This window comes from Propithecus coquereli, unplaced genomic scaffold (genome assembly GCF_000956105.1).
Source record: "Propithecus coquereli isolate 6110/MARCELLA unplaced genomic scaffold, Pcoq_1.0 Scaffold372, whole genome shotgun sequence".
Classification (NCBI taxonomy): domain Eukaryota; kingdom Metazoa; phylum Chordata; class Mammalia; order Primates; family Indriidae; genus Propithecus; species Propithecus coquereli.
In genome coordinates, this window is record NW_012149419.1 from 919,492 (window position 1) to 947,360 (window position 27,869).

The following is a 27,869-nucleotide window of genomic DNA, read 5'->3' on the forward strand; positions in this document are numbered from 1 at the left end:
GATTATTTTCTCAGTAAGCACCTGGATTCGGTTAGCTAGAATTTTGTTGAGAATTTTTGCATCTATATTCATAAGGGATATTGGTCTGTAGTTTTCTTTTTTTGATGCATCCTTTCCTGGTTTTGGTATCAGAGTTACGTTGGCTTCATAAAACGTGTTGGGGAGTAGTCCATCCTTCTCGATGTTGTGGAATAATTTCTGCAGGATAGGCACCAGTTCTTCCTTGTAGGTGTGGTAAAATTTGGGTGTGAAACCGTCTGGTCCAGGACTTTTCTTTTTTGGAATGTTTTTCATTGCTGTTTCAATTTCAGTCCTTGATATTGGTCTGTTCAGGAATTCTATTTCTTCCTGGTTGAGCCTAGGGAGGCTGTGTGTTTCTAAAACTTTGTCCATTTTCTCCACGTTTTCCAGTTTGTGTGCATAAAGGTTTTTGTAATATTCATAAATTATATCTTGAATCTCCTCGGCATCGGTTGTAACTTCTCCTTTTTTGTTCCTGACAGAGCTTATTAGAGTTTTTTCTTTTCTGTTTTTTGTGAGTTTAGCCAGGGGCATGTCAGTTTTGTTTACTTTTTCAAAGAACCAACTTTTTGTTTTATTAATCTTCCATATAGTTTCCCTGTTGCCAATTTCATTAAGTTCTGATTTGATCTTAATAATTTCCCTTCTTCTCCTGGGTTTGGGGTTGGTCTGTTCTTCTTCCAGTTCTTTGAGTTGATTCATTAGGTTGTCTGTTTGTGATCTTTTGGACTTTTGGATGTAAGCATTTATGGAGATAAACTTTCCTCTCAGGACTGCTTTGGCTGTGTCCCACAGATTTTGGTAACTTGTGTCACCTTTGTCATTTAGTTCAAAGAATCTTTTGATTTCCATTTTTATTTCATCATTTATGAAGGAATCGTTCAGCAGGGAGTTGTTTAATTTACATGACTTTGTATAGAGATGAGAGTTTCTGCTGGGGTTAATTTCTATTTTTACTGCACTGTGATCTGAGAAGATGCATGGTATAATTTCTATTTTTTAAAATTTTTTGAGGCATTCTTTCTGTTCTAGAATATGGTGAATCTTAGAGAATGTCCCATAAGCTGGTGAGAAGAACGTATATTCTGTGGTTTTGGGGTAGAATGTCTTGTAAATGTCAGTCAGGCCTATTTGTTCTAGGGTTCTGTTTAAGTCCATAATTTCTTTGTTAATTTTCTGTTTGGAGGATCTGTCCTGTGCTGTCAGTGGGGTGTTGAAATCTCCGACTATAATGGTGTTGCTGTTCATCAAATTATTTAGGTTAAGTAAAGTTTGCTTCATGAATCTGCGTGCACCTAGGTTGGGCGCATACATATTTAGAATTGTTATGTCTTCTTGTTCAACTGTATCCTTCACCATTATATAGTGGCCCTCTTTGTCTTTCATTACTTTTGTTGATTTAAAAACTAAGTTGTCTGAGATCAAAACTGCCACACCAGCCTTCTTTTGGCTTCCATTTGCTTGAAATATTGATTTCCACCCCTTTACCTTGAGTCTAAATGCATCCTTGCAGGTTAGATGCGTTTCCTGAAGACAGCAGATACCTGGCTTGTATTTTTTTATCCATTTGGCCAGCCTATGTCTCTTGAGAGGTGAGTTCAAGCCATTCACATTTATTGAAAGAACTGATAAATGGGGTAAATTGTTCATCAGACTGTTGAGTTGCTTTTTGTTGCTTTGTTTTCTCTCTTGAGCCATTGTGGATTCTAGCCTTTGATCTTTAGCCTTTTTAGTGGTTTTACATTCGTGAGTTTTTATTGTGCTGGTCCTTGTGTAATTCAGCTTTGAGTACTTCTTGGAGAACTGGTCTTGTCTTGGTGAATTCCCACAGACTTTGTTTATCTGAGAATGTCTTTATTTCTCCTTTCATATATAAAACTTAGTTTTGCAGGGTACAGAACTCTAGGCTGGGCATTATTCTGTTTCAGAAGAGTGAGAATGGGGCCCCAGGCTCTTCTTGCTTGTAGGATTTCAGTTGAGAATTCTGAAGTTATTCTGATAGGCTTTCCTTTGTATGTTACTTGTTTCTTTCGCCTTACAGCTCGTAGAAGGGCCTCTTTAGTGGCTATTTTGGTGAATCTGATGACTTCGTGACGTGGTGTCTTTCCATTTGCATTAAATCCCCCTGGGGTCCACTGCGTTTCTTGTATCTGTATATCTAGATTTTTAGCAAGGCCTGGGAAATTCTCCTCTATTAAATCTTCAAATAGGTTATCCGGCCCTTGTGTGGTTTCTTCTTCATTTTCTAGAACACCAATCACATGGAGGTTTGGTTTTTTCACATAATCCCACATTTCTTGTAAGCTTGTTTCTTTTTTCTTTATGTTCTGCTCAATCTCTGTCACTGACTTATTCATTTGGAAGGAGCTGCCTTCAATTTCTGAGATTCTTTCTTCTGTTTGATCTACCCTGTTCTTGAGGCTTTCCACAGTGTTTTGAAGTTTCCTGAATAAGTCCTTTATTTCCAGGAGATCGGTTTGATTTTTCTTTAATATTTCAATTTCTTTAGTGAATTTTTCTTCCAAATCTTGGATTTTTTTTTGTGGTTTCCTTGTGATGGTTATCCATTTTTCCTTGTATATCATTGAGCTTACTTACAATCCATGCTTGGAATTCTTCTGTCATTTTAGTATTCTGGACCTGGTTAGTGTTCATTGCTAGAGAGCTGGTGTTTCTCTTTGGGGGTGTGCTTTCCATTTGATTTTTCATACTTCCAGAAATCTTTCGCTGGGGTCCTTCCCATCTGGATCCGCTGTTACTTTTGTTCTGCCGCTAGAGGGAGCCGCTAGTATGTTTTCCAGGGTTCTCTTGATGGGAGGGGTTACTTGGGGAGCCTGTTTTGGTCTTTTGCCGGGGTTTTGATTCCCTAGTGGCGGGTTTCTCTGTTGGTAGCTGACCCGAGGCAGAAATGCAATCGTACCGGATGACCTGAACCGGTCTGGTGAGGAAAGTCACTGGGCTGTCAGCTATTGGTCAGTGCTAAAGCCCCAGGGACTGGCGCTTGTTGCAGAGGGGGAATGGCTCTTTATGTCTCGCTGCTGCAAGCTCAGAGGCCGCATAAAAGGCGCTAGCCAGGGGGAAGGGGTGCCTCTCCAGACTGCCCAACGCCCCAGCACTTTCAGCTTCCGCAGGCATCTTCCCCTCACAACTGAGGAGGCACTCAGAATTCACCGCTCAGAGAAACGGGCCTGGCTAATTGACTTTAGGTCCTGGAAGGGCAGAGCTCGTTGCGAGAGCTCCCAGGCTAGGGGAAGGGAGACGTTCCACACCTGCGACCTGTTGTGGGCCCTGAGCTGGCGTCCACCGGCCCCCAGTGCGCTGGCTCCAGAGGGAGCTGCTCAGGGGCTGGGAGGTACCTGATCAGGGAGTCAGTCGAGTCACCAGGGTGCTCCGCCGTCTCCTTTGTGTCTCCCTCCCCCAATCTCATGCCAGTCCGGCAATAGCTCTCACTTCTACTGGCCCACCCTGAGCAGTCCCAGTCGCCAGCAGCAGTTTCCAGGTGAGAGTCCTCTACTCAGTAATCACCTCCCCGTTCAGGACCCGCTGGGTGCCAGAGACCAGCTTCCTGAGTCCTAACTGCCTCCGGAGGTAGCCCAGACCCTCCCCTGTCCGGTGCAGTCCTGACACGGGGTGGGGAGTTCAAGATGCTTCCCGCTCGTGTCTCTTCTCCGCTGAGTCCCACGTTTCCAGACCCAATTCTACATCCACTTCACACAAGCCCCTGCCTCTCGGTGGGCTTGTAAGTCAGCGGGAAAGCTAGACTGTCTCATGAGCGACTTGTCCCGGTGCACTTACTGGCCAGGCTGGCTCCGCCGTCTTGCGTTCCACTCTCTATTGCCTGTCCGTGCTTTCCAGGTTTTGTACTCCCATCTCCCGTTCGCCTTATTCTTTTTCCTGATTTGTGCGTCCCCCACTGAATCTCCAGCGATTCACCTCGCTGTTTTTGCGGGAGAGCGATCTGATCGTGTGTAGCAGATCAAGATCTACATCCTTTTCTCTGGAAGCAGGGATCTGGGAGGCTACCTTAACTCTGCCATTTTTTCCCCCTTAAATTTTCTTCTTAATTTCTTCATTGATCCAGCTGTTGTTCGGGAGCATATTGTTTAATTTCTATGTATTTGTACAGTTTCAAAAGTTCCTCTTGTTATTGATTTCTAGTTTTATTCCATTGTAGTCAGAATAGATACTAGATATTATTTCAGGTTTAAAAATTTGTTGAGACTTGTTTTGTGGCCTAACATGTGGTCTGTCCTGGAGAATGTTTCATGTGCTGATGAAAAGAATGTGTAATCTGTAGCTGTTGGATGAAATGTTTGTAAATATCTGTTATCTCCATTTGGTCTGAAGTGCAATTTAAATCCAGTATTTCTTTGTTGATTGTCTGTCTAGATGATCTGGCCAGTGCTGAGTCTGGTGTTGAAGTCCCCAACTATAATTGTGAAGTGTAGCTCTTCTTTTAGATTTAATAACATTTGCTTTCTATATCGGATGCTTTGGTGTTGAGTGCATATATATTTACAATTATTATAGCCTTCTCACTGAATTGATCCCTTTATCATTATCTTTGTCTCTTTTTATAGTTTTTCACTTAAAGTCTTTTTTATTTGATATAAGTATAGCTGTTCTTGCTGGATTTTCATTTCTATTTGTGTGGGAGATCTTTTTCCATCTTTTCACTGTTAGTCTGTTTGTCTTTACAAGTAAAGTGAGTTTCTTACAGGCAGTATAAAATTGGATCTTGTGTTTTTATCAATTTAGTTAGCCTGTATCCTTCAGTTGAGGAATTTAATCCATTTACATTCAAGGTTATTATTGATAGGTGAAGATTATTGAAGAGTGAGAGCTTTAAGGCCCTCAAAAAAGACCTCTGGAAGTGGGACCAAAGTGGGCCAGATGAAGGTAACCATAGAACAAGTAAACATGGCACGAGCTGTGGAAAGTGAAAAACTGAAATACAAGAAACTCAAACTCAAAATAAGTTTGCAAAGTAAAGTAGTAAAGTACATGAGGGAAATGATGTTTTAAAATAATAGAGCACATGTTCCACAAACGAGAGAATTTACTTCTGAGGTAAGTAAAAAAAATAAGGCATTTTTCTAAAAAGGACTTTCAAATAAATGAATTTAAATTCCCCAAAGGAAAGAATAACTATAAAGCAAAAAGGAGAAATTATGAAATAAAATTGGCAGATATTAATTTTGGACATTAATAGATAAAAATGAACCAATTAGAAGTCTTAGAAATGAATATGTTGTCAAAGAAATTTTGAAAACCTGCAATTAATGCAATAAATGATGTATTGGACAAAGGGATTAGTGAAATCAGGAATTCGTAAGTCAAAGATAATACTGAGGATGATTTAGAACATGGCCCAGGGAACTAAAGAAATGAAAAATACGAAAGAGAATTTAAGAGTGAGAACTTCTAATATAAATCTTCTAAGGCTTCTGAAATTAGAGAATAAATAGTGTGCATGTTGAAAATTTTCCTCACTTTCTGAGTACTCAAGAGCTTCAAAGCATAAACTGTGGAGCTGAGCAGGACAAATATAAATAGATTCATACCTAGATGCATTCTAGAGAACCTGCAAAATGTCAAGGTTAAGAAAAAAACATTTAAAATCACCAGGAATTAAAACAAAGGATAACAACTTAATATCAGCTTTATTATCAACAAAAGAACAATGGAGCAATATCTTCGAAGTTATGAGGCAAAATAACTTTTAACCTAGAATTCTATTCCCAGTCAAATGATCATTCAAGTGCGAGAGTGAAATAAAGCCATTTTTTAGATATGCAAAGACTAAATGTTTGCTGTCTACAGACCCTTACTGAAAGAACTGTTAAAGATGTACTTCAACAAGAAGAAAAGGAAACCTGGAGTAAGCTTAATAAAAATACATCTGTAAAATATGTTAATAAACCTCGTGAACTATTGATAGGTTTTAAAAAGAAAAATTTAGAAAGGTGGTATTACAGTTTTAGATAATACTAACGTGGAAGATGGATTGCAGGGAGTGCTGTAGACTGAATGTTTGTTTCCTCAATTTTTTCACATGTTGAAATTCTAACCTCCAATATGATGGTATTAGAGGGCAGGGCCTTTGGGAGGCAGAAGCCTCATGAATGGAATTGGTGTCCTTATAAAAGAGACCAAGGAGAGCTCACTTGTTCTTTTGCCATGTGAGGACACAGTGGGAAGCTGGTCATCTAGGAACCAGGAAGTGGGTCCTTCACCAGAAAGAATGAATCTACCAGTGCCTTGCTGTTGGACTTCACAACCTCCAGATTTCTGTTGTTTATAAGCCACCCAATTTATGGTATTTTGTTATAGCAGTCTGAACAGACTAAGACAGGAAGGTTGGAGGGGAGTTGGAGTGATAAAATCCTTGTCTTATTTGGGAAGAAGTCTTTGTTATGAAAATATGAATGTAAGTATATAAAAGTTTAAGGCTAGTTACCTAAAGAATAAAAATACAAGCCATAATTTCCAAGCAAGCAGAAGAAAAGAGAAAGAATGAAAAAACAAAAACTTTGAATTAAAGAGAAGGAAAAAAAGAAGCCAGAAAAATGCTAAGTAAAAAACCCAAAAGATAGTAGTAGATGTAAATATATCAGCGAATGTAATACATATAAACTGATTAAGGTTTCTGTTACCTCAGAAGGAGTGGACGCCAAAAGAAATCCTCATTTTTGTATTTAAGATAATTTCAAATACCTACAAAATGTAGGGAGAGAGCTTCTTAATCTGAGATTTGACATGGGTTCTGTGAACATCAATCCTATGTGCATGTGCATTTTTCTGGGGATAGGTGCCTTGGATTTCTTCAGATTGTTGGGAGATCAGCGAGCCCCATAGAGGGATGAGGCAGAAATCTCAATTTCTCCCTCTCTTCTTTCCCTTTCCTTCCCTTTCTTTTTTTTTCTTTCTAAAAGTAATTGATTAAAACTCTATTATTTCATGCAATTCAGTTGCGTCTTGTTTTTCCCACAAGTTTAGATTGCTTTGCCTTCCATTAAGTGTGTTGGGAAACGTTTAGGCACAGTAAGTCATAGCAGTGGGATAAGAATCCTGGCTTTGTCCCTTAACTAGTGTGAAACCTTGGGCTCTTAATTTAGTTAAATCTCAGTTTCCTCCTCTGTAAAATTGATATAGTAGTACATATGATATAAAATTGCTTCAAAGATTAAATGAAGCGTAAGTGTATGTGAAATGCTTGGTGTGGTGATTAGCACATACAAGTATGTCATGAACGTTAGGTGCTGCTGCTGCGGTTAATATTATTGCTGCTATCGTATTTTTATCAGTAGTAGGTAGAGCCCTGTCCTTTGAAACTCCCTACTGGTTTATCAGCCTCTATGATTTGATGTGCCTCTTTTATCTTCTTCACAAATTTGGCATTTATTCACATTTTTTCTACAAGCATATTTCTTCTCCTTGCTGTCTTTCTCATGATAATCATACCTAACATTATTTGTGCACTTGTGTGCTAGAAGCCATGCCAAATGCTTTGTGAACATTGGAGCAGAAATTGAAAGACAGGGCTCTAGTTTCAGTTCTGTCATTCAGTCTTTTGACTTTGTCAAGAAATTCATCTTTCTGAGCCTTAGTTTTGTCATCTACGAAAGAGGAATAGTAGTATTTTCCTATCTTTACAAGTTGTTGTGATGATTAAATGATATTGTTTTCAAAAGCCCTTTATAAAACATAAGTAAGTATGCAAATATAAAGTGTTACTTTTTGTAAAATGTCAATTTTTTTTTGAAACTGGGTTTTGCTCTGTTGCCTGGGCTAGAGTACAGTGGTGTTATCATAGCTCACTGCAACCTCAAACTCCTGGGCTCAAGCAATCTTCCAGCCTCAACCTCCCAAGTAGCTGGGACTATAGGCATGGTGACTATACCCAGCTAATTTTTCTATTTTTTGTAGAGACGGGGTCTTGCTATGTTGCACAGGCTGGTCTTGAACTCCTGGCCTCAAGAAATCCTCCCACCTTGGTCTCCCAAAGTGCTAGCATTACAGGCGTGAGCCAGTGCACCCAGCCTAAATGTCAAATTTGCATAGCACATTGCTTTTGGATGGAATTACCTAGCTGTAGCTTCTACCCTTCTGGAATCTTTGTAAATAAAACCTCAGATAGTGTTACCGAATGCTCTGTGTTTGTCCACAAAGCCAAATCAGAAGAACGAGGACAAGCGTGTTTGGGGAGGAGGAAAGAGATTTATTACCTTTGCTGGCAAAGGGAGAAAAGAGACAAACTGTTGTCTCAAAATCCAAATTTTTCCTGAACATAGGCAGAAATACAGAGCTTTTGAAGGGAGGCCTCTCAGCTTCAGGCAATTACTTGGTTAACTATTCTAATTGTCCCATCTCTGCCAAAAACAAAGCCTGTGAACTCCTCTAGCCACCCACCTGGGGGGCTGGTGCCACCTGGGATAAGGACAAAGGGCCTTCTCCCTGCTCTTCCCTACCACTGGCCTGAGGCAGGGATGCAGATTTCAGTTCTCCAAAGAGACAGAAAATATTTTTGCTTTTTTTTTTTTTTTTTCAGGCCATTCCCTCTGTTACATATTCCCCACTCTCAATATTTCCCCTCCGTATCTGTAGGAGGAGGGGTGACTACTCTGTTACAATAGAGCAATTGTAACTAATAGAAACATCTTAACCCTAAAGCAGTATTGCCCAGTCTACATTATAAGAAAGGATGATAAAGTATTTAAATCATATACACATTTTATTGATACATGACAGGGTAAATCCATAAATAGTTGAAGGTGAGTGACAGTATTTTTAAGAACTTCATAAGATTAGAGTCTGGATTTAGAGGAAGCTACTAGTCCTTTGCTTATCAATGTAGAAAAAACTTTGTGAAGGAGGTATAATTCAGGAAGTTTCACAAGTTAATTTTAACTTTGGGTAGCGTATAGAAAGAGAAATGAGGTGGTCTGAAACATCTGGTAAAGCACTGTCGGCACCAGGCCTTGGCCAGCAGTGTGATGAGAAGCCAGCAGCAACTGGAAGATGGTCTCCTGTGGCTGTATGACCTTGAGCAAATCACTTAGCCTCTGCACCTCAATTTTCTACTTTGTAAAGTGGAGCTAATAATACATACTTTAAAAAGTGTGTGAGGGGGGTCAGGAGATTATGTGAAGCCGATCTGTGATGTACAGTTATTCCTCAGTATCTATGGGGAACTGGTTCCAGGATCCTCCATGGATAACAACGTCCTTGGGTACTCTAGTCTCTTATGTAAAATGGTGTAGTGTTAGTATATAACATAACCTACACATACCCGTCCATATACTCATCTCTAGGTTACTTTTAATACCTAAAACAACGTAAATGCTATGTAAATACTTGTTATACTGTGTTAGGGAATAATGACAGGAAAAAAAAACTTTACGTGTTTGGTACAGATGCGTTTTTTTCCTGAATATTTTTGAGAATCCATGGATTCAGAACCCATGGATAGGGAGGCCACCTGTATAAACTGTTAATTATTATTATTTTTTCTTTTTAAATAGCTTTATTGTATTGTAATTCACATACCATACAAAACATCCATTTAAAGTATATAACTCATTGTAAACTGTTAATTATTCTTGTCATAGAGTAATAGAAGAAACGTTTGTTCTGGGGCAGATGCTAGTTGAATGGGAGTTTGGGTTTGGTTTAGCCCAAGGATGGAATATTTCCATAGCAGTTAAATCATTTACCATTTAGGGCTGAAAAGAACTTGGGGAGCACTTGAGACAGGTTTTGTGGTGGTTGTTGGAAATTAAAGTTTGTTGCTTGAATGTTGGCAAAGAGATGGGTTTTTCCCATCTTCATTGAGATTTGGGCCTAGGCCAGTGCTGTCAGAGAAAATATTTGTTATTTTTTATTTGTTAATTCTGGCAATGATAATGTGGGTGAGGAGATATGGGGAGAGGATGAGCCGCTTCATCTAGACCTCTTAAGAGAAAGAGAGAAAGTGTGTGTGTGTGTGTGTGTGTGTGTGTGGTTTGTTTGCTTGCTTTTTGGTAGTGATGGTGCTATATAAAGCAAAGATTGGCTCTAAAAGATTTATGAAATGCAGGAATCACTGTTATTCTGAAGGCAATGCCTAAAACAAAACAGTGAGGGTATTAGCCTCTGTTTCACATGTTCTCCACTTTGGGCCTCTTCTATTAAAAAGAAAAAACAACAAGGAAGAAAAAGAAACAAACAAGCATGGGATTGTTTATTGCTCTAACTGTAGGAGTAGGTTAGTTTTTTCTGCTTTTTTTTTTTCAGTTTAAGTACCTGTGTAGTGATAAGTATTAATAGTTCCTTTGTACTTCTAGTGAGAAGCTTCAGGTTGTGTTTTAAATTTAGGTCTTAATATTAGTAAACTATATGCTCATGTTTTTGGAGGAATGATTCTGTGGTGCAGTCTGTAAAACTATAGATTATAATTATTGAGTCGTACTTTCAAAGTCTGCATGAGCAACTGAAGAAAGAATGGGTCTCGTGAACACTAAACTACTTTGTTTGGTGAGTCTTCTCCGGCTGTAGTGGGTGCTTGGCTTTATTCTTTCAGTTTTCTGGTAAATTATTTGCTATTTTTATATTAAATTTTAATTTTAGAGGAAAAATAGTTTAAGTTAAAATTAAGGAACTGAACATAGGTATAGTATGTGGCATTTCTAAATAAAAAGAATATATGCAAGCAATTTCAAAATGTTGAAATTACTATTTATTATTTGTGAATGTATATAAATGTGCCATACATGTGTTCTAGTAAATCAGGAGTAACTTTAGTGCTCCTTTTTGCTAATGGTCTATTCACTATTAAAGTTATCCTAATCTTCAGTAAGTCATGTCTAAAATAAAAATTGACTTTATGAATCTGCCTCTTGTTTAAGGTGAGAAACTTGTTCTGATGAATTCAAGTGTGATGTAAGTGGAAAAGAAGAATGTCTTATTTTTAAGTATAATATATATATATTGAAAAATGTACTTTATACAAAAATCCAATCCGTGGAAGACTTTTTTATTTATTTATTTTTCATGTTTCATTTTATTTCACCAGAGCACTGCAGTAGACTGCAAAATAACATCATCTACAACTGGAGATAAACACTTTGATAAAAGTCCCACTAAAACAAGGCACCCTCGGAAGATTGATCTGAGAGCTCGATACTGGGCATTTCTTTTTGACAATCTTCGCCGGGCAGTAGATGAAATCTATGTAACTTGTGAATCAGATCAGAGTGTGGTGGAATGTAAGGTAAGGTTTGTAGGCTTTATAATGCATTTGAAGTTAGCCTGTCTAATTTTTGCTACGTCTGACTTCACCTTTACCTCAATTTGTCTAGTTTTAATAAATTCTGTATGCTTTTCATTTCATTACCTCTTATGAGAAATTGTTCTTTTGATCTGTACACTAAAATCAGCATTATGCTTCAGGTATTCTTGATTTTGAAGAGTGTTTTTTTTTTTTGCATTATCTAATTATGTATTTTATATTCTTTGAATGACTTGCTGGAAAGCTGTCTTGATACGTAGTCCTGGGCGAGGAATCAAAGGGTTGCCTACACAGATAATAGACACACACATGATTATTTTAAAAATCTTTATCATCTGCATCCTCGATTGGCACTGTAGGTGGCACTAGTGACATTTGCACATTCTTTGGTTTCATGTTTAATGTCTTTAATTGGACATTGCTCACTTTCCGTTGAGATACTTATCACTCTCCTAATTCACTTTGGTCAGGGAAAAGTGAGATTGATGGCTAACTGTAAACAATCCTGGGTGGGATGGGGATGTCATTGCAAGGTGTGTTTTCTAATTTTTGATAACCTTCTGTTTGTAATAGGATATTAAACAGACACATAGTGTAGGCTGTCTCTAAAAATTCACTGAAAAGCCTGGCCTTTTAGTAAATACAAACTGTGTACTATTTACTTTTTATTGAATAGAATTATTTTGAGACAAACCAGAGTGGTGCATCTTCATAGAAACATTAAAGCGGTAACCTCTATTTTTATGGGGAACGTGGTTGAAAACCATGGAATTTGTTATTTAGCCTTTGAAATATATGAAGGGTCAAAGAAAAGTTACATGTTGAGACAGCAGCTGTGTTTCCTCTTAAATTGGAAACAGCCAAAATAGGTTTTAGACTAGTTTAAAAATAAGATTAAAAAGCAGTTTTCAAAATGAACAGTAGTTGAAACTATCCAAACACCTGTGGTTATTACAATTAACATTATTACTATCAGCATATAAAAACTTTTTATGGTTTAGGAAAAATATTTCAAAGTAAAATCATATCGTTTGAGTATAATGAGTCAGCATGTTGTGGTAGAAAACACTGCTAGACTTAGTTTTGGATTATATAGTTTCTTCTGAGCATGTAGGCCTAGATAACTTCTAGGCTAGCTCTAGAGATCAATCACATCAGCAGATTCTTTGGTTTTGTGATTAAAAATAACAAAAGGCTGATTGAAGAAATCAAATTTGTTTGTAAAATGTGTACTTTACAAAGTGAGATTGATCAATTACAGTCTTGTCTCTATGATGAGTGGAAACTCTTAACACCTGTTTCCGATACCACAGTGTTTGAGGAAGCTGAACTCGGCAGTAAGAAAGTATGGCTTTTATTTCTGGTTCTGTCACGTATTCATCCAAAACTTTGTGAAAGCTTAATAGCAATAGAAATTTGTTGTATGAGTTGTAGATTAGAAGGATGGAGAAGGTTTTGACAAAGTGAGAGGAATAGAGATGTGTTCTCCTTTCTTTATATTGTGCCAAGATGCTCAGAGGCTTATGCTGAGAAATAAAATGTGGGAGTTTAAGAGGTATTAATATTTTTAGGATAGGTACAGTGACTCATGCCTGTAATCCCAGCCTTTTGGGAGTCCAGTGCAGAAAGATTGCTTGAGGCCAGGAGTTCAAGACCAGCCTGGGCAACATAGTGAGACCTCATCTCTACAAAACAACTTTAAAAAAAAATTAGCTGGGCGTCGTGGTTCACACCTGTAGTCCTAGCTACTTAAGAGGCTGACGCAGGAGGATCCCATGAGCCTAGGAGTTCAAGGCTGCAGTGAGTTGTGACTATGCCACTGTACTCCATCCAGCCTGGGTGACAGAGTGAGACCCCATTTCAAAAAAAAAAATTATTTTCATACTCCACTCCTCATAAGTTCCCGTCCAGGACTTACAGGTAGTAATGTAAAAATATACAGTTTAACATTTGGCCTGAGTATGTGTTGGATATATAATAACCAGTGTTCCTTTTTGTTTTGCTTTATTCTCATTATCAAGGCACTGCCAATCATTGTCTCATTTGGTTAGTACTTTGGTGCAATACATAACCCAGGAATTTTTCCTGATTTTATAAGTGGATTCAACCTTTGTTTTGTTGATGCTCTTAAGGATTTATCCTTATTTATGATTTTTGTGTTTTAGTCTTATTAAATAACCACTGTTCAGTTCTGTGTCTCATATGTAAAATGCAGTTAATAGCACCTGTATTATGTAATTGACATGATAAGTGTAACATGATAGTAAAAAATATCCTTCCTATTTGCTCAGGATTGCTGACCAGACCCCACCTCTGTAATCAAAAGAGGCTAAATTCCTCATTTTTTGAGTTTGAAGATGTGCCTGTTATGACATCACCCAGTTCACTGCATGGGTTGCTAAGAACCGACATTCCAGCAAAACTATACTCTAAGCATCACCCCTGCCTTTCCCTTGCCCCTTACAGAGTGGGCTAGAGGGTGGGCTGGGGAAAATAGCCTTTTGGAGTGTGCACAGTTAATGAAGTGGCAGCCATCCTCTCCTCTCATTCTCACAAAAGTTTGAAGTAAGACTTGAAAGAATTGGTTGTGAAGTTGTGGATGTGGCCGCAGGGAGGGGAGACTGGCATCTTCTCTGGTTGAATGTTTGCTGTGCAGACTGATTTTATTGTCTGTGAAATGTGTTGAGAGATTTTGGAGAAAAGCATGCTGGGAACATATTTTACTTTTCTTTTCCTATTTCCTATTTCAATCTGAGGAACTAGATATTTGTCACTGGAAGCTTGGGGGTGCCTTTAAATACAGAGACTGGTACCTAAGTCTGTTGTAGAGATTTCATAGCATGAGAGGCTTGCTGGAGTAGCCCATATCAGCTGGGCTTGAAGGGACTCTGGGGGAGAATGCCTTGGAAGGAGTTCTCAGTGATCAAGTACAGAGGACTCCGGAGAGTCTCATGGCTTATGTGAGGGAAGGCGCATAGACCCAAATGAAGATGTTAGAGTCAGAGAGGCTTCCTGTGGGTTACCTAGCTAGGTGGGTATATGCAAAACTCTAATGAAGTTGGGCAGAGGGAGCCAGGGTGAGCTTATACACTGCCTAGAGAAGCACACAGGCTACCTGTGCAGAAATCACCATCTACTGTAGAGATGTATAGAGGCCGCTGACCTCAGACTGAATCAGAGAAAGACCATGGAGACATCTCCTCCTGGAAGCACTCTACTCTGTTGGCAGCTGGCGTCATTTGAGCCTCTGGAGAAGGACTGGCTGATGACTGTAACAGACCTGTTATGAATGGATGGCAAGCTGTTGTAAGTAGAATATTGCTCTGTTCCCATAGCTGCCACTTACTGCAGAGGACATATGTTTGTGAAGATAGGTGAGTGGGAGGGGAAAGTTGGGGGAGGAAGGGAAGAGAGACCCAGTGAGAATGAACCATGCCTTTTCCCACCACAGGAATCTGGTAGAGGCTGTGTAATTCTCACTTGTGCTAATGAGGCAGGTTGTCTGTAGATGGCATTTAAAAGCTATGCTTTGATGATTGAATGTAACTGAAAAAATTTGAAATTTCACTGGTCATACTTAGCAGGTTTAGGATTCAGCTGAGTAGTTATGGGAGAAAGCATAAAATTATTCTATGTTGGCATCTGAATGAGTTGGAAATTTCTCAATTCAACGAGTCCAATAAGGATCAAAACGGAAGTGAGAAAATGCTTTGAAGGGTATGACGTGCAATAAAAAGAAAATAAGCTTTATAATTGGGAAAAAAAAAGAGATAGAGTCACAGATGGAGAAAGAGGAATATGGGCGTAGAGGAAAAGAAGGAATAATCATAGAGGTAGGAAGACGACCAGGAGAATAGTAATGTCCCAAAAGCCATGGAAGGAGTAGGAGTATCGCTGAGGTCAAGAATGACTGCAGTTGAGAGAAAGTCTTTTCTAACTGGCATTCAAGAGGAAGAAGAACAGATGGGATCAAAGTGGAAATTTGTGGGAAGAATGTGAAATTCCATCAAATGGTTCTTTGCTCTTTTTATTTTTGAAAAGGAGGAAGTATGGGATTGGAGATTTGAGGAGAATGGAAAAGGTCTAAAATAACTAATGAAGAGGAGAAAGGCTGACTTACAGAAACCACGGGATTGCCTGGCAGCTTTTTAAAAATAATTTATTCAGGACATTATGGGGGCACAAACATTTTGGTTACATGTACTGCATTTGCCCTGCCCAAGCCAGGGCTACAAGTGTGTCCCTCCCCCATACAGTGTGTTTCGCTTCCATTAGTTGTGGGTTTACCCCCAGTAACCCCACCACGACTGGCACCCAGTAAATATTACTACCATGTGAACACCTTAGTGTTGATCAGTTAGTACCAGTTTGATGGCAAGTACATGTGGTGCTCGTTTTTCCATCCTTGTGATACCTCACTTCGAAGGATGGGCTCAATCTCTATCAAGGATAATACAAGAGGTGCTAGATCACCATTGTTTTTTGTAGTTGAGTAGTATTCTATGGTATACATATACCACATTTTATTAATCCACTCATGTATTGATGGGCACTTGGGTTGTTTCCACATCTTTGCAATTGTAAATTGTGCTGCTATAAACATTCGAGTGTAGATGTCTTTATTATAGAATGTGTTTTTTTCCTTTGGATAGATGCCTAGTAGTGGGATTGCAGGATCAAATAGTGTTTTTATTTTTAGCTGTTTGAGATATCTCCAAATTACTTTCCACAGGGTTGTTGTACTAATTTGCAGTCCCACCAGCAGTGTAAGAGTGTTCCAATCTCTCCGCATCCACGCCAGCATTTGTTGTTCTGGGACTTTTTGATAAGAGCCATTCTCACTGGAGCTAGGTGATAACTCATTTAGTTTTGATTTGCATTTCCCTAATGATTAGAGATGTTGAGCACTTGTTTATATGTTTGCTGGCCATTAGTCTGTCTTCTTTTGAAAAGTTTCTGTTCATGTCCTTTGCCCATTTATTGATGGGGTTGTTCTATATTTTCTTGTTGATTTTCTTAAGTTCTATATGGATTCTTGCTATCAGATGTGTAGAAAGCAAATATTTTATCCTATTCTGTAGGTTGTCTGTTCACTCTAATGATAGTTTCCTTGGCTGTGCAGAAGCTTTTTATGTTGATCAGGTCCCATTTGTTTATTTTTGTTGCTGCTATGATTGCTTTGGGGGTCTTCTTCATAAATTCTTTGCCTAGGCTGATATCTAAAAGAGTCTTCCCCACATTTTCTTCCAGAAGTAAAGGTTTCACACCTTAGGTTTAAGTCTGTTATTCATCATGAGTTAATTTTTGTGAGAGGTGAGAGGTAGGGATTCAGTTTCAATCTTCTGCATGTGGATATCCAGTTTTGCCAGCACCACTTACTGAATAGAGATTCTTTTCCCCAATGTATATTTTTGTCTGCTTTATTGAAGATTAGATGACAATATGAGGATGGTTTTATATCTGGGATCTCTGTCCTATTCCAAAGGTCTATATCTCTGTTTTTGTGCCAGTACCATGTTCTTTTGGTTACTATAGCCTTGTAGTAAAGTTTGAAGTCTGGCAGACTGATGCCTCCCAATTTGTTCTTTTTGCTTAAGATTGCTTTGGCTACACAAGGTCTTCTCTGGTTCCAGATGAAGTGTAGAATTCTTTTTTCTAAATCTGTTAAGAAGGATGGTGGTATTTTGATAGGGATTGCATTAATTCTGTAGATCACTTTAGGTAGTATGGACATTTTAACAATATTGATTCTACCAATCCACGAGCATGGTAAGGATTTCCATCTGTGCACATCTTCTACAATTTCTTTTCTCAATGTATTGTAGTTCTCTCTATATATGTCTCTCACCTCCTTTGTTAAATATATTTCTAAATATTTAATTTTCTTTGATGCTATTGTGAAAGGTGTTGCATCTTTGATCTTCACCTTGACTGTTATTGGTGTATATGAATGCGACTGATTTGTGTGCATTAATTTTATATCCTGAGACTGTACTGAATTCATTTATCAATTCCAGGAAGGAGTCTCTTGTTTGAATCTTTGGGATTTTCTAGATATAGCCTGGCAGCTTTGAAGGTCACAGTTGAGAAATTCTTCTCTTTCTTGTAGCTTCAGCTTTTCTTATCAACTTTTTCTTTCATCAGCTTTTAACATGTTTATTTCTCTTTCATCGTTGAAGCAAAAGAAAAACAAAAAAAAACCCGCAAGAACCACAACCCCCCCCCAAACCCTCTCTCTGCTTATCCTTTCATCTACTCCCCCAACTCCCATTTTTTCTTCACTCCTTCTTACCCAAATTTCTTGGAAGAATTTCCTATATTTGCTGTCTCCATTTTCTTTTCTCCCCTGTACTCATTAGTCCATTCCAACCTGGTTTTATACGCTATGAGACCTTCTGTTAAGTTCTTATGAAGGTTGCTTGTCACCTCTGTTTTGCTAAGTCCAGTGGATATTTTTCAGTCCCTTTGATGGTCTCTGAGCAGCATTCCACACTGTTGACCATACTTCTCTTCATGTAGCACTCTCTCCTTTGGCTTCTGTGGAATGCCCTCTGTTAGTTATCTTCTTCCTTCGTTGGCTATAACTTCTGTATCCCCTTTATTGGCTTTTTCTTTTCCACCTGACCTTTCATTGTCGGGATATCATAGGACTCATTTTAGGCCACCTTCTTTTCTATTTTATACTTTCTGCAGTTTTTTCCAGGCTATGGCTTAATTTACTATTCATTTGCTTATGATTCTTAAATTTATAACTCTAGCCCTTACCTCTCTTCTGATTTTCAGACTTGTATGTGCAACTTGCCTAGTTGGCATATCCATGTAGGTAGCTCACATTTTAAACTGGCATATAAAAAACTAAGTTCATGACATCTTCTTCCCACTCCAAACCTAGAGATGTGTTTCTCTCCTCTGAATGGCACCCAGGTGTTCATGCTTGAAACTTGGGAGACATCCTTGGTTCCTCCTTCCACCTGATGAAGCCACTGTCCAATGAATTAACTCCTTTCAGAATTGCCTCCTAAATCTTTCCAATCCATTCACTTCTCTCATTCTCCACTGCTGCCATCCTAGTCCAAGCTGCCATTATATTGTAAATGCTTGGATTACAACTGAAGGCTTCTAACAGGACTCCCTGCATCCCTCTAATCCAGTCTCCAAAGTACAGGCAGAATGACATTTTAAAAATCACAAATACGACTTTCTCATTCCTTTGTTTATAGCTCTTCAAAAGTTTTCCTTTACTCTGAGTATCAAAATCCTTAACATGACCCTCAGATCTTGAGTGGCTTGATCCATGCATAGCTTATTTCACATCATTTTTCTCTCCCCTCTTGCCTCATTTAAATCCACCTTCTTCCAGTTACTCAAATGTACCATGTGTTGGCATGTTTCCAGTCCTTTCCATGTTTTAACTTTTCTGCCCAGAACACTCTTCTCTTTTTCTTCTTGCCCAAGACCTCATCACCTCCTTCATTCTTTTTACCTAACTCCTATTCATAATTTAGATTTCAGCTTAAGGGTCACTTTCTTGAGGGGAGCCTAACTGGTGTTTCAGACTATAATATGCTCTCATAATATATACTTCTCCTTAGAAACACTTATCACAGTTGAAAATAAATAATTGTATATTTAGTTGTTTAAAAACTGTCTCCTTTACTAGATGCTGAGGCCCATCAGGACAGAAATCACATTGTCTTATTTACCCCTCCATATTCAGAGCTTACTATCGGAAATGGAACATAGTAAGAGCTCAGTAACTACATATTGAATGGCTGTGTGAAGCCATGAGACTGCATACACAATTGCAGTGACACCAGTCTTGGCAATTATGTGATTCCCCTCTCCTCCTAGTGATCCTTAGCAGCCAGTCACATGTTAAAAATGTAGAAAGATAATGGGTGGATGGATTAATCTCAGGTTGGTATTCTTGAGGCAGAGGCATTGGAATTTCAGTGGAAGGAAGGAGTTGAAGAGGGTAAGAGAGTAGTAGTTGGAATAATGGACAATGGAACCTAGGCTGATGGGGAAGAAAAGGACTATAGGAGAAGGCTGTGTTTAAAAATATTCCTTGGAAATGGAGGGAGTAGGTAAGGTGCATTCTCTATAGGTAGAAAATGATAGGTTTATTTTTCTATTTTTAAAGTTATTATTTAGATCCTCCAAATACTTACTAGTTTTTTTATCTCCTCAATACGTCAGATACTGAGATATTTTAAAGTCTCCCGTAATGCTGCAGTTTCTTCAGCATCTCTTTGAAATTCTAAGAATTTTTTGCCTTGCACATTTTGCTGACTTGTTATTAGTTATATAAAGGATCATATGAATTATGTTTCCATTGTGAGTAACATTTTCTCAGTATAAAAATGACCATTTTGTCCTTTACTTCTTTTCATTGTGAATTCTATTTTGTCTGATACTAGTGTTATAATCTCTGGTTTTTTGGTTTGATTTGCCTGTTAATACCCTTAGCCCAGCTATTGAAATTTGTTCTAGAGAACATGAGATTCAGCTCAGGGATAGCAGGCTAAGAGTTCACCTATGCATTTATGGGAGTAGACTTCTGTTACCTCACCACTGACTTACATAAATAGCTAAATTTTCTTCTGTCTGTATCTACATAATCTGGTCTTTCTAGCCTTATTCTAGCTGTGTTTCATGCATCATAGCTTGTGTCATGCTTACAATAACATTTTGCTGTTTCTTTAAAGAATTACTTTCTCCTATGTATGTAACATTTCCTAAAACATTGTTTTATAAGTGTTTAAGTAGTAGAGATAGACGAGTTGCCGTTTTTCAGCCTATTTAACATGACACTAATTGATGATCTTTGGGTTGACAAATATTTATTCCATATACCTTATTTTCATATACATTATCATCAATATGATAGGGCACAGATTTTTTTTCTTTGAAACGCTTGAAAACTTAATAACTTGAGACTACAATTTCTATGTCATAACTACTGTTGGGTTACTCAAAACTATCTGGTTGTCTTAGTTCATTTTCTGTTGCTTATAACAGAACACTTGAAACTGGGTAATTTATAAAGAAAAGGAATTTATTTCTTACAGCAATGGAAGCTTAGAACTAAGTCCAAGGTTAAAGGGCCGTGTCTGGTTTGGGCCTTCTTGCTGGATAGGACTCTGTAGAGTCCCGAGGCAGCGTAGGGCATCACGTGGTGAGGGGGCTGAGCATGCTAGCTCAGATCTCTCTTCCCCTTCTTATAAAGTCACCAAACCCACTCCCATGGTAATCCATTAATCATATAACAAACCCATTACCCCATGAATGGATCAATCACTTCTTAAAGGCCCCACCTCTCAATATTGCCAAATTGGGGATTAAATTTCAACATGAGTTTTGGAGAGGACTAATATTCAAACCATAGCTCTAGGCTAAGTTCCTAGTTATGATAGCCTAGTTCCTAGGAGTAGCCATCATACCATTTTGTGCTATACTTTCACTTTTAAACTATTTCTTCCTGATTTCTTTATTTCTGTTGATGAAACCACCATTTTCTTAGTCACCTGTGTTCACTTATTTGTTGACTGCAAAGTTCCTATCCATTCATCTTTTGCTTTGTTTTTTCCAATCACAAACCCCTTCCCTCTTTCCTACTGTCTATACAGTGCCTTTTTTTTTTTTTTGCAATTATAATCTGCTTTATTATTTCACATAGGTCAAGACTTCCTTTGTGTATCACCACTTACATACCATGGCATTATTGTTAAAGTCTTCCATCCCATTCTAATGACGCATTATTGAACCACGCTTCAGTGTTGCTTGTTTTGTTCATTTTCAAACAAAGTTGGGATGAAAAACACTTTCATGCTCACACTGTAATAATTCCTGATGATATGCCTTGAAAGATACACAGAATAAAGGGGAGTGGTTTGTTGTGCTAAGGTTTCTGACACTTAGGCCGAGTGTCTCCAGTGAGTGACCAGGCAGAGCTGAGGACACTGGGCACCTGTGAATTTCCCCCAAAGTGGGTCAGGAGGGGCCTTGGCTGGAGGGAGACTCCAGATGTCTCAGGGAAGGGAGGCTCTGCCTTTTTAAGACCCTTTTACTCTCTGGGGAACTATCTTCTTGCCCTTTTGGGTACGTTCCCCTGTAGTTTTTTCCTTTTTGTGGTCCTTCTTAATGACAATCTTTCTGAAGTAAGTTCTAATCATAATATTCTCCTGCTATAAAACTTTTAGTGGTTCTATCTCCATAGCCTTCTGAGTCAAGAATACTCATCATTTTGACTCTTAAACCTCCTACTATGTAGTCTTAGTTGACTTTTTTGTGCTTGGTATAAGCTGCCTGTGTACTCATTACAGAAGAGTTTGGGAAAGCCAAGTCCTCAGAACCCACACCTCAATTCTGGTACTGCCTAGTTATTTGGGAGGCTCTGGGATTCCAACTGGAGACTTGTTTATTAAAAAATGACTAGTGTCTCTCATTTGGGTACTGGGATAAGGCGACAGTATGAAATAACCTCTGCTCTGAGACTTTGTTGGACTTAATCTCAGTGGCAGCCATTGGTAGCTTTTAGATGAAGAGAGGAAATGGAAAGAGAGGAAGTGGTATGTTGGGAGGTGGATGTTTGTTCAAGTCAATTTGGTGCAAGCATAGTAACTAGAGGGTGAAATTCAGTGCCACCTTCTTTATTTTTTAAATTGATTTGGTGCATAATTGTATTTTGGCTATACCTTTCTACCCATTTCATTCTTAGACGTGAGTTTTGGATGAAATCTAGAAGGATACATGTTAATTTGGATGTTATTGTCCTAAGGATTGGAAAATCTTCATGTTGGCATTAGGTAACTGGATCAGAGGAACCTGTCATTTCAGTTTCCTGAAAACTCTCTTTTGATTTGAATTTCCTGTTATGGGAACAACTGTTGTTCGGGATTTCTAACAGATATGGTTTTTAGGCATGGCCATGTTATAACACCTGTTTCTGGAGTGTAGGTGTTTTGTCCTATTGATGGGATATGTATTTAAGGCTTCTAAGAGGCTTCTGACAAGAAGATATGGGAAAAAATAGATACTAGGATTGAAAAAAGAATTTAAATAGTATCCTTTTTACATAGCCTCTAGATTAGGATTTTTAACCTGGGATTTGTGGCCTTGTGTGTGAATAATCTGATGATACTGCAAAATTATTTTGTTCATGTATATTATTTCGAGTGGAGGTTCTATAACTTCCATCACATTCATAAAGATGATTGTGACCTGAAAAAGATAAAATCACAGATCCTACTTTAACCTCTATTCCACTTAAACCCTGCTATCTTAATGTGGATGAGAAAGGATCATGGAGGGATGATGATACAGAGTTGGAAATTTAACCTCCTCCCTGAAGAGTTAGAAGGGGCTACCCTAGATAGCCATCCCTGAAAAGACTTACTCCACCAGTCTCCTGTCAAGGTGATGAGGCGTGTTAGAAATGCCTCTGCTTTTGTCTCTTCTGTTGTTTTTACCAGGCTTCACTCAATGGTGCCAGTAATCTGGTCACAATTCTTTTTTTTTTTTTTTGAGACAGAGTCTCACTGTGTTGCCCGGGCTAGAGTGCCATGGCGTCAGCCTAGCTCACAGCAACCTCAAACTCCTGGGCTCAAGCAATCCTACTGCCTCGGCCTCCTGAGTAGCTGGGACTACAGGCATGCGCCACCATGCCCGGCTAATTTTTTCTATATATTTTTAGTTGTCCGATTAATTTCTTTCTATTTTTAGTAGAGACCGGGTCTCGCTCTCGCTCAGGCTGGTTTCGAACTCCTGAGCTCAAACAATCCACCCGCCTCGGCCTCCCAGAGAGCTAGGATTACAGGTGTGAGCCACCGAACCCGGCCTGGTTACAATTCTTGATTGTGGAAAGGTGTCAGACCTCCAGATCCTTGTTATCTTTCTAACCATGCTTATGGCTTCAGCCTGTCTGGAGACTGCCTCATCTTGAATCCTGTCCACCTGGTACAACTCCCTCCATGAACCCTCCCAAGACTTTGCTCAATCCCTATGGCCAACTGTTCTGTGTCTTCCAGCAGCAGGCCTCAGATCCTATTAGCGTGCTCAGTTACAGCTCAGACTCAAACTGCTTATTGAGGTGACTCCTGCCACAATTGCAGTAGGCACCTTTTTTATGTTTCTGTGTTTCTCATAAAACATTAACTATATTACATAAAGTAGGATAACCAAATAAAACAAAGCAAAAAGATTAAAAAAGTACATATTGAATTCATAACGTTTACTGAGTGACAAATTCTGATATTTGGGTGAAAACCATGTAAAAGGGATTTACAAGTGCTCTGGTGGCAAATCAAGGAGTTTGAGCTGATATTCTTGGGGAACAGAGAGAGGTAGAAATCTTAGGAAGTAGATTTTCAAAAAGGATAGCATCCCAGGAATGCCCCGGAACATTGCCCAGTGTTCTTAGCAAGAGGCCTTTTATTTTCTGCTTTAGGAGAGGATGAGACAATTTAGGTGAGCTCTAGCTGCAGTGTCATGAAGTTGTACTACATTCCTCCTGCCTCAGCTCACTGTTTTCTTTAGTACTTAATAGAGACCTAGTCATTTAAGTGATGCTTTGCAAAGATAAACCACGAATATGTCCTGCCACTGAGATTGGATTGCAAAGTGCATTGGTAATAGTGATAATATCAGAAATAATAATTTCCTCTTACAGCTCATTTGTGCAGTCCTCTGAGTTATGTATTATATACACTAATGTCTCAGGCAAACATTCTTTTAAGCTATGCTTTCAGTTTAATTGGAATGCTGTAATTACTGATTATTGGATTGAGGTCTTTATATTGGTTTGTCAGTAATTGATAAGTGATAATGCAGATATGACCTAAGAAGCATAATTTACTTACCAGATATCCTCCAATAAAATAATAATTAAATAGATGAAATTGAACAACTCGAGTTTAAAGATGTAATAGTCACCAGTCATGTACAAGTAAGACAGTTTTTACAGTAATATATTTGTTTGTAGAGTCATGTTATCTTCTGCAGTGTTCTTCCTCAAAGAGTATTTGCATAGAAATTTAGTCATAATTTGTTTATTGTATAGAACTGTTTAGTGGTTTGTGTTTTCAATAAAATGGGAAGCATCTTTAGTGAAGACCATGTTATTTGCTATTTTTGTTTCTGCCACACTTGAGTGTGTACATATAGTAAAAACATAATAAATGGATCTGAAAGCCTGTGGTACTCCAGTAAAAATTTAAGAAACCCCCCAAATATATGATAGTATTGCTAGAATCTTTCCTTGGTAATTAGTTTATTTTTACTATGTCATTTTTATCATTATTTAGCTCTAGCTGCAATGATTTTTTATTAGTGGTGTTTTTGTTTTAAAATTATTTGCCTTAGATGGGACTGTTTTGATAGTTATAGGATTTAAAAAACTTTAAAAACTTATACTTAAATATTCTAATAGCCACACTAATGCTGACCCCACAATTCAGCTCTGTTCACAATAGAGTAAAACTTTGTGTAAGATTTATCATGAAATTATCTAAGGAAGTTGAGTCTTTGAAGTATCAAAAGGACCCTGGGAGATAGAGAAGTTCCCATAAAAGGTACAATTCTTGTTTCCTGTTTGTAATTAAAGAGTATTTTTTAAAAAAACTTCTCATTAAAAAACTAGGTAGATAGAAGTAAACACATTATAATTTAGCTTTGTCAGAAAAAAGAATGAAAAACATGCATGTGATTGGCAATAGAAACAAAAATGAAGCAGAATGTGAAATAGAATCATAAATCATGAGATTTGAAGGTGATCTTAGAAATCATAAAATTCAGCCTCTTATTTTACTGATGGGAAACTGTAAAACTAAGTGACATGCTTGAAATTACACGATGAGTTAGCAGAGTTAAGGGCTAGAACTCAAGTGCACTTACCTTTTATTCAACAACATTTATTAAATGTTTATTACAACCAGGCACTGTTTTGGCTGCTGTTTATGAACCTGAGAAAGGTATTAAGTATAACAAAAATGCTTTAGATCAAACATGTCATGTTGATTTAAATGCCAAAGTTTTTAAAATTTATTTTTATTATTTTTTTTAATTTAAAGATTTTTCTTTTAGGAGAGAACATCCATACTTCTCCTTCTGTGGATTTTATCTTGGGTTATTTACACTGTTTATTGAGAGAGTATATTTTCTTAATTTTAAAAATTATTTTTTACTATTAATTTGAAATGATGGAAATTTACCAGGTAATTGACTGCACCATAGAAAACATCTTGGTGCCCAGACCACTAGGTGTAGTAGGAAAGATTATAATTCTGTTATATTGTTATTCTGGGTTATTGAAGGGATTTGAGATTTGATTGCTGTGGAGAAAAGATAGTCAATTTATGTCTTTGGAGTAAATTTTGCTCCTCCCTGTATGGTGCCTCAATGAAGGTAATGATTTTAAGAAAAACATGGTTTTTTTTTTTTGGACCAGTAACTTAGATAGTGAGATGCGCTATTACAAATATATATGGTTTGAAGGAGAAAGGACTTTTATTTGTATAGCATTTGTGAGCTTTGACTATGCATTGACATTAGTCATTACACTTAACAATGCTCATAGGAGGAGAGGTGACTTCTGGCTGTAGGATCGTAGAAGAGGTTATGCATATGGTATTTGTGCTTGCCCTTGAAGGAGTGAATAGGAGATCTCAGGGGACTATTCTTTATTGGGACTGTTATAGTCATTCCAGCTCCTCTAAGCTAGTTGCGTGATTTTGGAAAAAATCACCAAACCTTATCCAACCTTTGTGTGTATAAATGAAGAGGATGGACTAGATAAGGGCTGAAGACCTTGCAGCCTGAATATAAGCATATGATTTGGTATTGGGAAAATACTCCAGGCAAAAGAAATGCCTAAGCAGTTGCTTGGAGGTTACTATGCCAGGGAATTTGAATTTGAGTATGTTGATTTTGAGCCTTATAACTTAGCATCTTTGTCTACTTATTCTTTCTTAGTGGCAGTAGGTATCTTATTTTTCTTAGTATAAAATATTGTAAGAGAAAAGCATCTAGTTAAGCCAATTTGTGAATGAGTTGAGGTAAAAATTAGTTAACAATTCCAATAAAATATTTGTATCACTACCAAGGAAACTGCAAATTTTATTTACCCACAGAAATGCTGGTAAGAATTAAATTATAAAAGAGAATGGCCTTTTTTTTTTTTAGCAGATTTTCATGTATAGGTTTTTGGTTGGTGAATATATTATATATTATTTTCCCAGGTAGATTATATTGAAAATTTAGAAGAGATGTTTAAAAGAAATGAGTGATTGAGGATTGAAGGTGATTGTGCATGATATTATTAGTTGGACAGTTTTCAAAATGGTTTATTGACATTTTGCTTTCATATGGTTTCCTTGTTGAACTATTTATTCCAGTAGGAGCTTTTAAAAAAACAGATAAGGTGTTAAAAAATAGTGATTTTTAAAACTTGTTTGCATTTTGGTAAAGCTCATTTTTTCGTAAAGGTTCCCTTTTGTGACTGCCGCCTTGTGTGATGCTTGTTTCCATCCCTTCATTACGCCAGGAGTACTCTTCTGTGCACATTTCTGTAGTTGAATTGGAGGGCGTTATTGATGTCCTGGGCCCCAGGGCCCGTGAGCTAGTATTGTGTGTCAGGAGGACAAAGGGATGGCGCCAACCTGCCTGCTCTGTGCGCCAGTAACTAGAATTAATTACAAACCAATCGAATCTGTTGCAACCAATTGGTAAACTAATTGGTAATTTTAGCTGTTCCTGTATATGGAGTTATCTCAATGCCTATAACATTACTTTCAGAGCGAGACAAAATGGCCTTCATAGCTTTAGGGAGAAAGATGTGCATGAGTGACTATGAGGTTGCTCCAGCTGCTTGTCTTGTTTGTATTCCCTTGTTCATAAAACACGACTCAGATTACGGCTGCATGGTACCACTCTGATCATTTTTGTTAATGTTGAGCTAAACATTCTATAAAATAGGCCGTTTAAGCCACCAAATGTACTTTCTCTGTGCCAACTACTATCAGAAATATAGCTGCGAAAATAGAAATCAGTAGAAAACTTCTAAAATAAGTTATTCCACATTAAATCTTTGTGCCCTAATGTAGGTAATTTAAGTCAAATTAATTTAATTAAAGCATTTAAGTTATATTAGTAGAATTGAGAGAAGAAAGCCAACTAAATTTTTTGATTTGTCCTTTTCTTGATTGTAGAAGACTTTTATTACCAGTGATTTGGCACTAAGGATTACCTTTGAAAGGAAATAAACAATACTTCTTTGTTCAGAAAAATCTTTTAAAGTAGAAAATAACTTTTATGACTAAAATAAGCACAATATTGTATTTCATTTGTGAATAATTTGGCATCCATTTATTATTAGTCTTGGGTCCGATTTCCAAAGAGTATCTATATCTTTATAGACACTTAGAAGTGAAAAGTGTTTTTGAGGTTTTAGAGTGAGACTGATACTACAAAGTTGATCTAAGACTTAGCTATTGAAAAGTAATGTATTTATAGTACAAATGATCATTTTTATAGTGGTCAGCATATTTTTTTATTATTTCAGCATATTATGGGGGTACAGATG

At 37.7% G+C, this 27,869-nt stretch overlaps 1 protein-coding gene across 1 annotated transcript in view; it reads left to right on the forward strand.

The window, feature by feature from the left end:
* SCAPER (S-phase cyclin A-associated protein in the ER) overlaps positions 1 to 27,869 on the forward strand; it is a 329,861-nt gene that overhangs the window by 68,556 nt on the left and 233,436 nt on the right. The window contains exon 5 of the mRNA XM_012651860.1: positions 11,075 to 11,272. Coding sequence (XP_012507314.1) covers positions 11,075 to 11,272 — 198 coding nt within the window. The remainder of the gene's footprint in view (positions 1 to 11,074; positions 11,273 to 27,869) is intronic.